This window comes from Myodes glareolus, chromosome 2, assembly GCF_982192425.1.
Source record: "Myodes glareolus chromosome 2, mMyoGla1.1, whole genome shotgun sequence".
Classification (NCBI taxonomy): domain Eukaryota; kingdom Metazoa; phylum Chordata; class Mammalia; order Rodentia; family Cricetidae; genus Myodes; species Myodes glareolus.
The window spans coordinates 44,017,937-44,034,167 of NC_142027.1; the positions used below are offsets into that span (position 1 = coordinate 44,017,937).

General features: G+C 40.1%; 1 protein-coding gene across 1 annotated transcript in view; it reads left to right on the top strand.

Moving 5' to 3' along the window:
* Positions 1-16,231, top strand: part of Adgrg7 (adhesion G protein-coupled receptor G7) — a 59,568-nt gene that overhangs the window by 16,380 nt on the left and 26,957 nt on the right. The window contains exons 3-8 of the mRNA XM_048422952.3: positions 1,366-1,470; positions 4,856-4,968; positions 6,878-7,027; positions 8,802-8,902; positions 13,183-13,313; positions 13,431-13,538. Coding sequence (XP_048278909.1) covers positions 1,366-1,470; positions 4,856-4,968; positions 6,878-7,027; positions 8,802-8,902; positions 13,183-13,313; positions 13,431-13,538 — 708 coding nt within the window. The remainder of the gene's footprint in view (positions 1-1,365; positions 1,471-4,855; positions 4,969-6,877; positions 7,028-8,801; positions 8,903-13,182; positions 13,314-13,430; positions 13,539-16,231) is intronic.

A 16,231-nucleotide genomic window follows, 5' to 3' on the forward strand; every position in this document is an offset into this window, starting at 1 on the left:
GTCAAGGGGGAGAGGAGGCGTGGTTTGCTCCTTCTCCAGTAAGTTGCCTCCCACTCAACACCCCTGTGCAAGAAATGCTAATTAAAGTCAGTGGTTCAAACACAACGCAAAGGTTTGCAAATAGAAGGAGGACTTGTTGGAGAAAAGGATATTAGAGGATGGAGGATACAAGACGGAAGTGGGGATGAAAAATATTCTAAAGGTTAGTACGTAATTGTATAAAACTGTCAAAAACAGAAGCACATATACATAAATACATGAAGAATGTTGTAAATGAAAAGTGTGAGGACTTTTTTCTTTTCAACAACCAAAGTCCTGTTTTCCTCTTAGGCTCTATATGGTCAAGACAATTTTATTCATTTTCCAAATGTCATTTTTTTCTATAATTCACAGGTATAATTTTTTTTTAGACTCCAGCCTTTAATCCAGGGCAACTAGCAATATGGTTTTTTCAGAACTTTCCAGGGGTTATATGTCATTTGACTCTCTTTCAAATGGCAGAGTTTTAACATAATTATTTTAATGTTTTTTTAAAGATTTACTTGTTTATTATGTATGCAGTGTTTCATCTGCAAGTATGCCTGAAGGCCAGAAGAGGGCGCCAGATCTCATTATAGATGGTTGTGAGCCATCATGTGGTTACTGGGAGTTGAACTCAGGAGCTCTGGAAGAAAGCAGCCAGTGCTCTTAACTGCTAAACCATCTTTCCAGCTCCTTAACATAATTTTTTTGAATCAGGATGAATCTTCCCATCTAAGCACATGCTTATATTAAGTATATGTTTAATTAATTAGGTGCCTTTCTTTCTATTGAGTTATTAAATTTATGGTTTGACTTCACTAAATAGTATGTAAGAATCCGAGTTCAGGAGTTTCTGGATCAAGGTGTATTTCCCAACATTTTTCAATCTCATGCTTCCGGCTTGGAGCACAGCGTTCCTCCAGCCACTCTCATTAACTGTCTCTATTCCTTGCAGCTAAGCAACCAACCCACCCATGATTTGGGTTTTTTACTTTGATTTAAATCCTCATAAAGTCCTTTGTCACCATAGATTGCAGTTTTTCAATTCTTTAAATTCTAACTAATCAATACATAGCTCTTGTTAGTGTGTTAGAGTTCATACCTTCCCTCTAACTCAAGTCTGTGTGGTGTACATTGCGGCTAAACCTGTTATCTAGTGTATTGACTATAACAGAAAACATTTAATCAGCTAGAATGCCTGGAAACTCCTAAACCAGCCCGTTGACTCTATGATTCTTCTGTAAAGTACACTGCCAAGGTTCTAAACTTCACCTTTCATCCTAGTTTGAAATTTCAAAATTAAAATACATAGTCTGTAATGAGAGAAATTTGTTTTCTTTACAGCTAATTTCTGTGAAAACAGTACTGCTCTGAATTTTACCTTTGCCAGAATTGCAGTGGGCAGATATGGACCTTCTCTGGAAACATGTGGTGTGGGCACTGCAAACGGTATGTGTTTCCCCCGGGATCTCTGTTTAAGCAGAGGAACTGTTAGACCGCCATACCTATTATTCTCCTAGCTACTGTTAGGTCTCTGGACAAGACAGCCAGGAAAGCTTGGCTCACTTTAATGTCAGTGTGTGAAGTTCAGTATATAGCTGCATAGACTCATACCCCCCTCCCATATCTCTCCCCCTTAGTATGGATCAGTTGTTTGTGAACTCTTCCTTATCCTTATTTAATTGGAAAATTTTCTCAAGCTTTCTCTGTCCCATAGCATTTGTTCAAGTGAATACTTCTTCCTTGTTGTAAACCTGGAGTGGTATCGGTTCTCTACATTATTTTCGAGACAATACATATCCCAGACTCCTTCTGTGCCTTCTTTCAGATGATGTATTTCCAAGTGGGTCTGTTGTCAGCAGTCCTTTATTTCTTTGGTCATCTTGGTTCCTTATCTTGGCACATTTCTATTCTCATGGTTACGACAGTCCTCTATGCATTGAGGCATTCCTAGAATCAACGAATTCTGTTTCTAATTGTTTGCAGATGAGATCCAGAATATTGATGACTTATATGAGCACCACATTGGCTAATATGTTCTGAGTGTAGACTTTATTCATCCATAGAGCTCCTTCCTAATAGTTAAAGTCTACTAGTCATGTAATTTTATCTAAATATCTTACTGATGTAGGTGGATCTTCTTTCTATGTGTTGCTTTCATTGGTTAATTAATAAAGAAACTGTTTGACCTGATAGGTCAGAACATAGGTGAGTGGAGTAGACAGAACAGAATGCTGGGAAGAAGGGAAGTGAAGCAGTTGCCATGAAGCTCCGGCCCAAGATAGATGTAGGTTAGAATCTTCCCAGTAAGCCACCACTTTGTGGTGACACACAGATTACTAGAAATTTGTTAATTAATATGTGAGAGTTAGCCAATAAGGGGCCGGAGACAATGGGCCAGACAGTGTTTAAATGAATACAGATTCCGTGTTATTATTTTGGGGGTAAGCTGGCCAGGATCCAGGCGAGAACGCAGACCGTTGCTCCTTCTACATCTTACCTATTCTTTGATTGCATTAATTTGCATCTATTAATGTTGCCAGTGCCCCCATTTCTTACATAACTGGATGTCTCAAGAATGCAGTCACGTTTTTTCCTTTTTTTAAAAAAGAAAACAAACTATCTTTTTTATTATAATACCAATCCAAGTTCCCACTCCCTCGCTTCCCCCACTCCCTTCACTTACCCCCACTGTGCCCCCCATTCACTTCTCAGAGAGGGTAAGACACATTGTTTTGGGGAAGGTTCAAAGCCCTCCCTACTCTATTTAGGCTGAGCAAGGTATCTATCCAAAGAGAATGCATTCCCTCAAAGCCAGAATAAGCAGTAGAGATAAATCCTCGTGCTAAGAATGCAGTTACTTTTAAATTATTTATAAAAAAATTTTTTTGATAGAGCAGTAACAATGAGAATTTCACATTATTTTGATACTCACTTTTGTGCATATCCAGACTACACTGAAATTCTAAATATGCTATAGGAATTGCTCTTTCCTGTATTCCTTCCTTCCTTCCTTATCTAAGTGATTGCTCACATATCCATGATCATACTACTCTATATAATACATGTCCTTCCCTTCCCAGCCTTCTCACTTGTGGTTACCATTGCTGTGATAAAACACCATAATCAAAATCATCTTGGGAAGAAAAGAGTCTATGTCACTCACAGTACCATATAACAGTTCATTATCAAAAGCAGGGAGGGCAGGAACTTCGAGGCACAGGGATGGACTCAGAGGCCATGGGGGACTGCTGCTTGCTGGCTTGTTCCTCGTGGTTTGCTCAGCTTGCTTTCTTATAGAACTCAGGGCTTTAGCCCAAGGGTGGCACTTCCGACTACAGCCTGGGCCCTCCCTGATCAATTACTAATTAAGAAAATATCATACAAGCCTGCCTAAGCCAGATCTTATGGGAGCATTTTCTTAAATGAGGTTCCCTTCTCTCAGATAACCATAGCTTGTGTAAAGTTGACATAAAATAAGATAGCACAAGCCTTTTCTTTAAATTTCAGAGACCCAAAGGGGAGCTTCTGCAGATTTGTTCTTACTGTGCATATTTTATAGACCACGCTATATAGGGTGCCTATAAATGACTGTTGTCTTCATTTTCTATGTCATAGGTACCTTACATTGTTTATGTTCTATAAACCAGGTACAACTTACAAAGCATAACTGTGTACTATGAATTGGGAAAAGTGTCTGTAATATATTCATGAAGGTCATCACAGCTGTTTGATATAATACCAAGGGATAAATAAGAGTCACATTATCATCTTTTAGTTGACATTTATTTGATTTTTGAGCAACTGTTATGAAATATTTATTATACCTATCTTTGAATTTCAGACCGACTCCATATCATTTTAAAGATATATATTTCAACTATTAACAAATGCACTTAATTTTATGTTAAGAACTCTTTTTGTTTTATTTTATATAACAAGTGATTACAATGCACTTCAGTGATGTTTGAGTAGAAACATTCATATTTCTATGAATAATGGAAGAGACACACTTGACATGTGGCTGCCGAAGAGATATAAATCCTGTATGTGTTAAAACTTTGCATTCTGTCTGGCAGTAGAGGTGGAGTCATCGTGTAAATTAATGAAAACTCCAACCTTCTATTTTAAGTGTTAGTAAAGCAATTCTGATATCAATATTTCTTATCATTCCTCAAAAAGCAGCTGCTTCAGTACTAATCCTGAGGGAAAAATTCACCTGTGATAAGCTTCCCTACTGATTATGATTTTGTCTTTAGATATTACATAATGATCAGTTACTGGTGGGACATGGGGTGGAACGTTCAGGTGACAGCCTGTAAAAATAAAACTGCCCAAAGAACTACTTCATTGAGAGCCAATAAAACATCTAGAAGCTGCTGCAATACCCTGGAATTCTTGGTCTTGGAGGAGCTGTCCAGGTTTACATAGAGATAGAAGATTGATATATTTCATAGTTTGTAGGAATTTTTCACATTGCCTCCAGTCTCAGCCTAGTAGATTTTCATTGTGTCCGATTAAAGTCCTTTCATTCCTACGATTTAGAATGTAAATCTTTCTTGAAGGCAGAGAAGGAAGCGAATAGTAACCGGTCTCTGTACAAAGTCCAGTTTCAAAAATCAAGACAACCGCCTAGAATGCTGCAGGGATTGCTTCACTTTTCTATTTCTGGGTATTAGAACAGCCTTGTATTCTTGACCTAAACCCATAATCAAGAGTGAACAGATGCTCATCCTGGGAGAAGCAGCGGAGTCACGCTGGCACGGAGAAAGCGCGCAGTGATTGCTGTGTCTGTCTTTACATACTTTTTTTCCATTTTTCCCTTTTATTAAAGCGGGGACTCCTAGAGCAACTCGGCTGTGCAATGTTTCTGAGTATGGAGAGATAAAATTGGGAGATGCATTGGTAGGAAACTGCGAAGAAAATCTGGAGACACTAGAAATGCAGGTATGTCTTCTAGCCCATCTGACAGACAATTAGGGGACGCTCTGGGTCTAGGCCACTCTGTTTCGTCTTCAGAAGCCTGATGGTCAAATCAACGCTTTTCAAACTCTCAAATTAGAAACTAAGAAAACCCATTAAGTTAAAACATTCTTATTTGTTTAAAGTCAACATGCATTTAATGTTGACATTTTATTTCATAACATTTCAACAAATGGTAACCTAGAGAATATTTTAAACGGCCTTATATTTGTAGATTGTTCAAGTTTTGAGTGAATGTAGATCCCCAGTTTCAGAAACCAAAGGTAGTCTACTCCATCAAAATGAATGGAAAAACCATGTGACCAATGAACCTTAGACACAGACAAACTCCAGATTGATACTGGTCTTTGGACTGTACAATGAGCTAATAAAGTAAGAAGAATTTATGGCTCGATGAGTTACCATTCATATTAAATTATATTGACTGACGATCTAGGCAAGCGAGCATGCTTGGAAGTGCTAACTCGATTGATCATACAGAAGAGGAAGACACTGTAAACTTTGATGGAGGTACTTCTGTGTGCAGGATGTTACATCTTCTTTATCAAATTGAGTACCATTCCCATGCTAAAGGTAATTATAGCTGCTACCACTAATTGGTGAGCATTATTGCTATCAAATACAGACGATCCTGGATAGAAGATAGGGCTAAGACCTATACGCCCACTGTGAGTTTAAGATGTATTTAATTCACCCAATCTACTCGACACCATGATTGACCAATGTAACACACTCTAAAGTTGTCAGTTGTTCATCCTCACCATCTTTTGGAAGACTAGAATCTGTGATTTGCTGTCTGTCAGAACCAAGGAGCTACAGCACATTTGCAAATCTTTAGCATAAGGGAAAAGACCAAAATAAAAATTCAATGTGTTTTAGTGCTGAGTAAATCACTTATGTATAATTGTAACACCCTGAAAAAAGTAAAAAAAAAAAACAAACAAACAAAAAAAAAACCCTTTGGTTAATTGGGTAGTTGCCTATCATTTAAAACATTTAATGAATACTGCCAAGTTTTCTAACTCATGTTTAATCTATAAACACCACAGACAAATATAAGTGAGAAATAGTGCAGCTATGAGGGATGAAATGCTTTGGCCAGGGACCACTACCAAGCTGTGACAAAGCTACTACTGTTGGATTTAAAATCCACAGGGAGCCAATCACACCAACTCCCTAATCACAGATGGGCAGATTGTGGGTGGGTTGGGGAAGGGAAATAGGATGTGCAGGTAGCTGTTTATCACACACCCTGAAAGAAAGAGGTCAGATTCTGGAATCTGAGAAACCAGTGTTTGACTCTCATCTCCGCAACTTCCATGCTGTGTGAACTTGGGTTAAGCGTCTCCTAGTCTTTGTTATGAGGGAGCACAGTTTACAGAGCCCTTTCCCATTATGCGTTGTATATGATCACACCTTTAATCACCGAGCACAGTGAAAGCACGTGACAGAGACTTAGCTGTGAAGTCAACCGTCTTTGCTTTGTTGTTTGTTTTGTTTTGTTTTCTGTCTGCTGATAGAATTTGTCTTGACTCCTTACAAGTGAGTGCTGGCTTGATTTGTGAAGTGATGGTGCCATCTAGTGTAAAACTAAGTTCATTCCACCCATCCATGTTGACCCCAGCTACACAACATGACTATAGCAGTTTGTTAGGCTCGATAGAATCCAAGCCGGTAGTGGAAAATGAAATCCCTGCTCTTTGTGAACTGTGTTGTTTATTCAAATAAAGAAGTAAACAAGAAAAAGTGGGAGGGTGTGATGCTCAGGAGGTTGAGACTCAGCCAAATTTCAGCTCATTCAACTGCAGTCATTTGAAAAATGTTTAAGAATACTTGTATAAATTAGACTCTGAAAAAAAACATTTTTAAACAGATAGACAACATCACCACAGAATCTAAGACCATTTCTTCAGAAGCCCAGATTTTAACAGCTAATGCCAGTATATTAACTCCTGCGAACATCACGTCTGCTACTAGAGTGGTTGGACAAATCTTCAATGAAAGCAGAAGGGCTGAGCAGCAGGTAAAACTCAAGATTTTAAAGTTTAAGAGAAAGCTGGGGTGGTGGTCTGTTGATGGTGTTTCATTAGTCCGTGCAGGGCCTTGGGCTTGACTCCAAACGTTTTAGAATGGGGAGGGACATCCAAAATTCTCCTCCTTAGCCTATGATGTGGATGGCATTTAAGTTAAGACCATTGGGTAGAGTACACCTTCTGGAAGATGCTCAAAGAAATTGAACAAGGGCTCCTTTCTAATCATTCTCTGGAACTGACATGATTGTTATTATGTTAAATATCCCAGAAAATTCTGGAATGAACAAGTCTCTAGCTTTATTGTATACAGTTTGACAGTTGTGTTAGACTCTGATATACATGTTCTTTCCCAAAGAGATAGCTTTCCTAGACCCTTGCTATGAATTGCACCTTAAGCTCTGCTTGCTCTTTGTGCCAAGCATACTCGCAGGTTGGTCTTTGGCTGCGGCGCGCTTCCTGACCAGCAGGAATGAACGCCACGAAAACGAGAATTCCTTCCCTATCACGTCTTTATTCGGAGCACTCGATTGAGGAAAATTGGGGGAAGGGAAGAGAGAGAAAGGACAGAGAGAGCAGGAAGCCAGAGAGAGAGCTTAGAGAGAGCTTAGAGAGAGAGCTTAGAGAGAGCTTACGAGAGAAAGATTAGAGAGAGCTTAGAGAGAGAGGAAGCCAGAGAGAACCTAGAGAACCTAGAGAGAGGAAGCCAGAGAGAACCTAGAGAACCTAGAGAGAGGAAGCCAGAGAGAGAGAAAAGGCCAGAGAGGAAGAAAAGGCCAGAGAGGAAGCAGAGCCCAGAGGCAGCTGCTTTTAAACAGTGGAGAGGCTTGAATGCTGATTGGTTGATGCCATTCTGCTAGGGCCCAAGGCCACAGGACAGGTCAGGAAACCAAGTCTCTGAAATGCAAACAAGGCTCCAAGCACACTGACCTGGATGGCAGCATCAAAGGCTGTAGGACTGCTGGCACTATCTCGCCAAGGCGACATCCTGGCTGCTCCCTACATTTGGCTTCCTAAGGAATCTTAAACCGAGTTTACATGTCTAATGTCATGACCTGCTAAATTCTGAAACATAAAAGCCAGAAGTATACTCAATATATATATATATATGTATATATATATATATATATATATACATATATATATATATATCTTCTTTTGAAAGTTGTTTTAACTACCAAAGGTCCTTTGAGAAGTAGATTTTAAGTAATAAAGTAATGGAAGACATAATTCAAAAGATATGTACTTCCAACTGTAAAGTTTATAGAAAAATTAGTCAGTAAAGACAGAAATGAAATGCCAAGACACTATCTCTCTGATGCACTCCAGAGTTTTCAATTATAAGAAACTAAAGAAAACTTTACTGATAGTTACGTTAAGCACAACTGATAAGTTATGCTATGTGAGCTATGTATTGTGAGCTCTGATGTCTGGACAGGCAGGCCTGCAGTGGTATTTGAGTCTACTTTTCCCAAGCGCTTTTTCTTTTGTTCTTATGGCTGAAAGGGGCTTTGTAAATGATCTTATCATGAATTCAAATTCAAAATCCTAAACCTCTGCTTCACCACCTTCATTTATGCTTTTATTTCTTATCTTGGCTCTTTCTTTTATTTTACATAGGTTAAATAAATTGGAACTTCGATTTAATAGTGTTTTCCTTTGGATTATCATGCTAGTCATGCTCTTTGCTACCACGATAAGTCCTCATGATCATAGTGATGGTTATGCATGACACATGTCTTCTGTGACGTGCCTTCTCCCTCGCAGGCAAAAAGAATCGCTATAACCACAGTGAGTCAGCTTCTGGATGCCAGTGAAGAAGTTTTCCAAAAAGCCGCCATGATTGATGAAGACAAGTCCTTTTCCACGTAAGCAACCGTTTGGAACAAAGTTTGGGGAGTATCACTTACCTTTTTCAGGTTAAAACACAAATGGAGGGTCTACATCTCTTGGGTGCAGTAACTGCCTGACACTTTGGGCATTAAGAGAAAATCTTGGACTTCCCATGCTATCTTGTTCCTACATAGAGTGATGTGTGTTACCTCTTGGTTCCAGGGGGTCACGGCCTAGGAGAAAAAATTCAGATTGCAGCTTATTCCCTTCACCTGGGTCTGGTGTGGTCAAAGCAGCTGCTTCGCACAAAGGTGCCCCTCCCATTCCCTTCTCAATGCACAGTGCTGCAGGAAGCAGCCGAGCATAAGATGCAGCCTACTGTCAGCCTCCAACCCACACCTCAGCTGTCTGATAAGCTCTTTCCAGTTTTTCTACAACTACTTCAAAAAAAAAAAAAAGAAAGAAAGGAAGAAAGAAAGGAAGGAAGGAAGGAAGGAAGGAAGGAAGGAAGGAAGGAAGAAAGAAAGAAAGAAAGAAAGAAAGAAAGGAATCTAACTCCCCTCCTTTGTTTCCTCTTATTAAGACTATGTTCCTGATTACTTTTTATTCGATATTTATATTAAAAATCTTCTTTATTCACAGAGGCCCTCACTAAAATATACTTTTAACCCCCCCTTTACATTTACATGTGCTTCTTTCAGAAAAATAAGAAAATACACAATGGGTAATTCTTTAAAACTTTTATTAATTTTTTGAATAAATTCTTTTGAAGCCTTTATTAATTCATTAGCACATGCTCCAAATATTTTCTCATGCACTCAAGTAATTGCATAATATATTAACCTATTCTTTGATAGCTTAGAACATTTTAAAAATATGAGTATCTATACATGTACACCATAATTTCAGATTACTGCATCGTACGAGTATACTAGGGCTCACTGGAGGAGCAGAGCTGACAGAATGAATATGTGTTACAGACATGTATTTATTGGACTGACTTACATAAGACACTACAGAGGCTGAGAAGCCAGTAGCTGCTCAGTTTGCGAGGTTGGTACCTTGGTAGTCCTGAAGGCCTGGAGGATTCGTGGAGAACTGCTGGCCTTCGGTTCACCTGAAAGGCTTAAGAAGCTGTGCTCTGATGTCAACACAGAATGGTGGCAGCTACAGCAAAGCAGATGCCTTCGCCAGCAAGGTGGAGACAAGCAAGCAGCGCTCCCTTCGCCACCAACCTCTTCATACCTGGGCTGCCTCGGGGGAGGGGCTGCCCACTCTAACAGAGAGTCTTTCCCCCTTTGGTTAATTCTTCCTGGAAGTGCCCTCACAGGTCCTCCACATTCATGACATGCCCCTGTACTTTCCACACATGTGTACATACATGCCCACATACATAAACACTTTTTAACACTTGACCATTACAGTGGTAAGTAAACTTTTACCTAACCAAGCCTCTGGTAGATTTTAGGTTATATCAAGTCTTTTGGTATTGTGGACAATCAGCATTCTGTACAGAAACATTATTTGTCTGACCACATGTCCCTAAGGGAAATTCTTCCACGTAACTCTCAGTTCCTAACTGAGCACAGCCAACGTCTACTTGGGGTTGCACCCTCAGAGTAGAAAGGGTACAGGTGAGACTGTGAACTCGAAAGATCACAGTTCTGAGAAATGGGGCAGAAGTCATGTCAATGGTTGGACTGGTATAGTTCATGACTTCAGAGGAAGATGGATCCTTCTCCTGGGGCTGAGGGTACCTCTTTTTTTCTAAAGTGCGGAAGGAGGTATCCATGAGCTCCAAAGTCTATGTTCAGTGAAAATAGAAATGAAAGACAGAGAAAGTTTTCCCCCACCAGTCAGAGAAGGATCTGTGGTAGCAGATTATTGCTAGAGGAAGGGGTGGGGATGGGGGGGTGGATGTGCTTAGTAAGAAAGAAGAAAAAAATGTAGGATTTATCTGATAATTTTATAGGTTATGACATAGGTGGCAATACCTTGCTAAGAAACAATTATGCATTTACTGGCTCATATATGGATAAAAAGATAATCTTGTATAATTTATGTATAACATCCTAATGGCTTCAAACAAAGGTGGTTAGAGGAGAAATAAACCTCAAAATATAGATTACACTGAACTATGGCTTAGCGGCTAAGAGCTTTGCCTGCTCTACCAAAGGTCCCGAATTCAATTCCCAGCAACCACATGGTGGCTCACAACCACCTGTAATGAGATCTGGTGTCATCTTGAGGATGACACCTGGTAAGTCGTCCTCATCAACTTAGACCATGAAACCCAGTGTGGACGAGTTCCACAAAACCACCATATATAGGCTATCCATGCATGCTTCAGCTTTGCCAGGGCATAGATTTCACTCATTATCTTCCCAAAGCTGTGCAACCAGTCTCCACATCCCCTCACCTCACTCTCTGTTTCCAGCCCATCATTTTCTGAGTGGGCTCTATCAGTTTGCCTTCTACCATGTAAACCACAGGCGCTGAAACCAACCCCCCGTAGAAACTGAGGGGAAGCTGTGCCCCTAAACTTCCAATGATGATCTCCCTTTCTTCTCCCTCTTTCAAGGGAAGGAAATTAAATTTGCTCAGGGCAAGCCTGGGTGAACAAACTCCCATGTCTTGAGCTAGGCCTTGGAGCAAGGGTCTCTTCCTGAGCCAGGGCTCAGGCACCCATCTCAGTTCTGCTTCTCTCTTCGGTTACTCCTAGCTTTCCTTGTATGTCCCTCCACTTCTGAATTCCCCATCTAATCTGTTCATTTGAGGGAAAAGTGAAAATGAGAAAAGATGAAAGTAAATGGGGGAAGAACGGTGGGGAAGAAAGACTGCGTCCAGCCCAGCTTCAACCCCATCACATCGTCATCGTAGAATGTGCACTCTCCTCTTCTAAACTGGGAGGAGCAGAATGCCCAAGTAGCCAGAGCTCTGAGGCTCTGGCTAGGGTTTGTGCTGGCGACTGTAATATGGTGCAGCCAACGGGATTAGGTTTTCATCTCTCCTTTTGAACACTGGTTGCAAAGGCTGATCTATAACTCTGGATCCTTGTTGTTATATTGAAGGTTAATATAACCTTAGTTGGCTAATTTGAGATGTAAAACTGTCTTGTAGTACAAATTCTTAATAATAAAAACTCGGAATCAGCTATCAGAGGGTGAAAGCTGAAGGATCAGAGAAGCAGAGCAGCCAGCCGCTAGAGTTCTTACCTCGACCAATGCTCAGACCAAAGGGGCATCCTGTCCTCTGACTGCCTCCTCAGATTGGCTGCCTCATACTGACTGAAAGCCAAAATGTGTACTCAAAGGGCATTCTTCCTGCCTCATCTTCTGTGGGATTCCCTGAACCCTGAGAGGAGGGATTTGACAGAGACATCCCACTTAGGGCTGAGTGAGTGTTCCAAGGTCTCTCCCTTTGCATCATGTCTGGCTATGAGTCTCTGCATTTCTTCTCATCTGCTGTAGGGGAAAGCTTCTCTGATGATGGCTGAGAAAGGTTCTGATCTATGACTACAGAAGAATGTCATTAGGAGTTACAATATTGTTATATCTTTCTGTTTGCTTTTAAAGCTATAGTATTTGATTTTACCCTAGGAACCTAAGCTATCTTGTCTCAGGTTCTTGCTCATCTAAGCAGTGTCGGATATGAGTTCTATCTTGTGGAGTGGGCCTTAAGTCAAATTAGGTCATGGTTGGTTACTCCTACAAATTCTTACCATCAAATGAAGCATCCTTTATCAGGAATAGGTTATGTCTAGTTAAGTTGTTGCCCAAATGGGGTACTATGGGAATTCCTAAACAATCCAGGCTATTGCCAATACTATAGGTTGCTCTCCACAAACTGAAGGCAAAGCTCCATTGCTGAAGACAGTATCTACAAAACTCACTGACCATGGAGAAGTTGAGCTTGTGTCTACATAGAGCCTTCACACCTACGTGCTAACATCTTTGGTCCAGGAAGTTAGTCTGCATACTACCAAAGGAGAAACCTAAATATCAAACCAGCCGCAAACTCTCTGATCTACAATGCTGTCCTGCCTGCAAAAACATGCTAATACAATGGTGGCACAAAACTTGTGGGGTAATCATCATAACATTTTAAAAAGTACTTGAGATAAAATAAGACTCTGATGAAGAAAAGCAGGTACATAATTAGATAAACACACACACAAATGCACACGTGTATAGTTAATTGGCATGTCACCATGACTGCATGTTTAGTGCTCACGCCTTTTCTAAAGTAATGAGGAAAACAACACATCTCTGAGTTTATGACAAAATGTTGAGTTGTTATGTTTCATTCTGTGCAGGCTTATTGAGCAAATGGAGTCTTACTCCTTTTCTCTGGGTGATGAAACAATAGTGGAACCTAACATAGCAATCCAGTCAGTTACACGAGGCGATGATGCAGGGTCAAGTGTTCTTTTCTCCGTACAGAAAGGTAAGCTGTTGGTCTCCTGCACTTGTAACAGTAAAGAAGAGTCCATTGTCAATCACAAGCAGTTCCTGGGTCACCAAAATGCGGGTATTTAAAAGTCTACTTTCCCCTTTCTTGTAGGATCGAGTGGTTCTCTAGTTTCTGGTGGAACATCCATTGATAAAACTGCAGACAGACTCAATCCAAACGAACAGACTGAACTTCAGATCTTGCTTAAAACCGGGAAAAGTATGTCTCGAACCTTTTTCTGCATTGTTTTGTAAACACACTTAAATTCAAGGGATTACTTACTTGAAATCCATGAAGGGAGATTAATCCTTGCTTAGATTTATACCTAATAATTTTGTTTGAGTGTTTTTAGGTTCAAATATATTACAGTAATATCAATTCCACTATTTTATGTGAGAGAGAATCTCTCTTCATTCTAAAAACACATTGGAGAGTAACAGATTGAAATATTAGCACTAGGCATACAAACCTGTGTTTCTATAAGACCCTTACACTCATCTGAAGAAGCATAAAAGTAAAATAAAGAAAGGTAGGAGTAAGGATGAGTAAGCATGAGGTTATAAGTGAATAAAATTATAAATTAACAAATGCTAGGTTTGGTCAACAAAGTGGAAAATTAATTGCATGAAAGACAATGAAACAAGCATCTACCAAAGTGGATAGAAGAAGGAGGAGGCATGGAAAGGAATAGCTGAACATGTGGAGACTTGAAAATACACAAGATGTGAACACGTTATTCTAATAAATCTAAGTATTTGTAAAAACTTATGATTTGTAACATGCTCAAAATAATATAGCACTGAGGGGAGGAGTGAGCAGGAACTCTGTATTTTGCTTTTTTAATTTTTATTTACATTTAAAAAGTTTTTTTGAGACTTTCATGTTTTAGTACTGTATTTAAATGATTGGCTTCCAACCCTTTCTTATCTCCCTTCAACTCCTCCTGTGTCCCCTCCCTGCTTTCTGTCAAATTATTAACTTGTGTGTAATGGTGTGTACACACACACACACACACACATGCACGCATACACAAACTACAAAGTCCATTTAGTATTGCTTGTATGTAGGTGTGTTTACAGCTGAGTACTTGTGACTGGGTAGCATGTCAGGAAGTGCATCCCTGAGAAAACTTAACTCTCTTCCCCAGCATCTGTGTTTGGCTTAGAAGACTATAATACATGTAAGTGCTAAGGGTTGGAAAAGTCTAGTCTTACTTTTAGAAATCATAAATATAAATTTGTTTTGAAGGATTAAAATAGCTATTCCTACAAAATAAAATAAAAATGGGACTAATTTTGTCATCCAGTATCCGGGAGGGGAAAAATTGGTGAGGACAGTTTGCTGTGAAGGATGTGAGAAAGCCATACATTTCCTCCCTGGGAGAGGTAGAGAAGAATAATTGACGAAGCAGTGACCAAGAGGCCATCAGAGCCTTGCCTGTCTTCTCAAGTCACATGGTGGGATAGGCACATTTCATGGCTGTCATTTTTGTCAAATCACTTAAGAAAGAAAGAGTACAATCTTTGCAATTCTTCTGCTAAAATATACTTTGGGGAGCTGGGGATCTGGATCAATGGGTAAGAGCATTTTCTTTGTGTGCATGAGGACCTGAGTTTGGATCCCCAATACCCATGTAAAAAGCCAGGAGATGAGGGGACAAGAGGAATTCTGGAACTTGTTAACCATTAGACCAGCTCCAGTTTCACTAGGAGACCGTGTCTCAAGAAGTAATGCAGAGAGAGATAGAGCAGGACACCTAGTATCCTTTTCGGGCCTGCATGTTTGCACAGGTGTGTGCACTCACATACAGATGTGTGAGTATTCTACACACACACACACACACACACACACACACACACCAAAAGATGTATACTTTCTATTATTTCTTCTGCTATGCTTCCTGTGCCTAGCAACTGTGTAAACGTTAAGAACTGTTCCTCAGCTAGTTCTGTTTGACCAGTGCCATGGCCAGGTAGGCACAACTTTCGTGATTACAACACTACAGGGCCCTCATGAACAGCCGGCTTTATTCTCTGATGTTCTGGTGTGGGATTTCCCCCTCTGTATTCTGTGAATATCTTTGGTTAAAAAAGAAACTGTCTTAGGCCTGTGATAGGATAGAGTATAGCTAGGCAGGGAAAACTAAACTGAATGCTGGGAGAAAGGAGGCAGAGGCAGAGAGAAACCATGGAGCCATGACCGAAACACATGCTGGAACCTTGCCAGTAGGCCACGAGACTTGTGGTAAAATATAAAATAATGGAAATGGGTTAAATTAAGATTTAAAAGCTAGCCAATAAGAAGTTAGTGCTAATAGGCCAAGCAATGATTTAAATAATATAGTTTCTGTATGGTTATTTTGGGAGTCTGGGCAGCCAGGAAACAAACAAGTAGCCTCCTACAACAAGTTTTCACAGTAGCGCTCCAGCCTCTCAGATAGCTGATGATTGTTGGAGCAGAGATGGTGAGGGGTGCCCTTGCCAAGTCCTCCCACAAAGCTTCCTTCAAATTTGTCTCGTGACCTAAGACACATGCCCTGCTGTCATCAAATGTCAGGCAGACCTCATGGAAGCTTTTGGAGGCACAGCCATCTTGACAGACAGTAACCTTTTGCTATTTCTTGTTCAGTGTTGTGCTTATGGAGGAAACACCAAAGGCTAGGTCTACCCATATCTTACTGCAAAAATGTGACATGTTTATAAATGAGGAAGAATAGGTAGAAATTTGTCTCCCCACATAGGAGATAAGAAAAGTAAACTTCAAGAAGAAATTTATCAAAGGAAAATTAGCAATTAGTCAACCATGGGTTACATATATTAATTATATCTACCACAGGCTTGCAACATAGGTCTGTATGCCAAGATTCTCTTTCTCCCTCCCCCACCCACCCACACACTGCCAATCACAAGCTC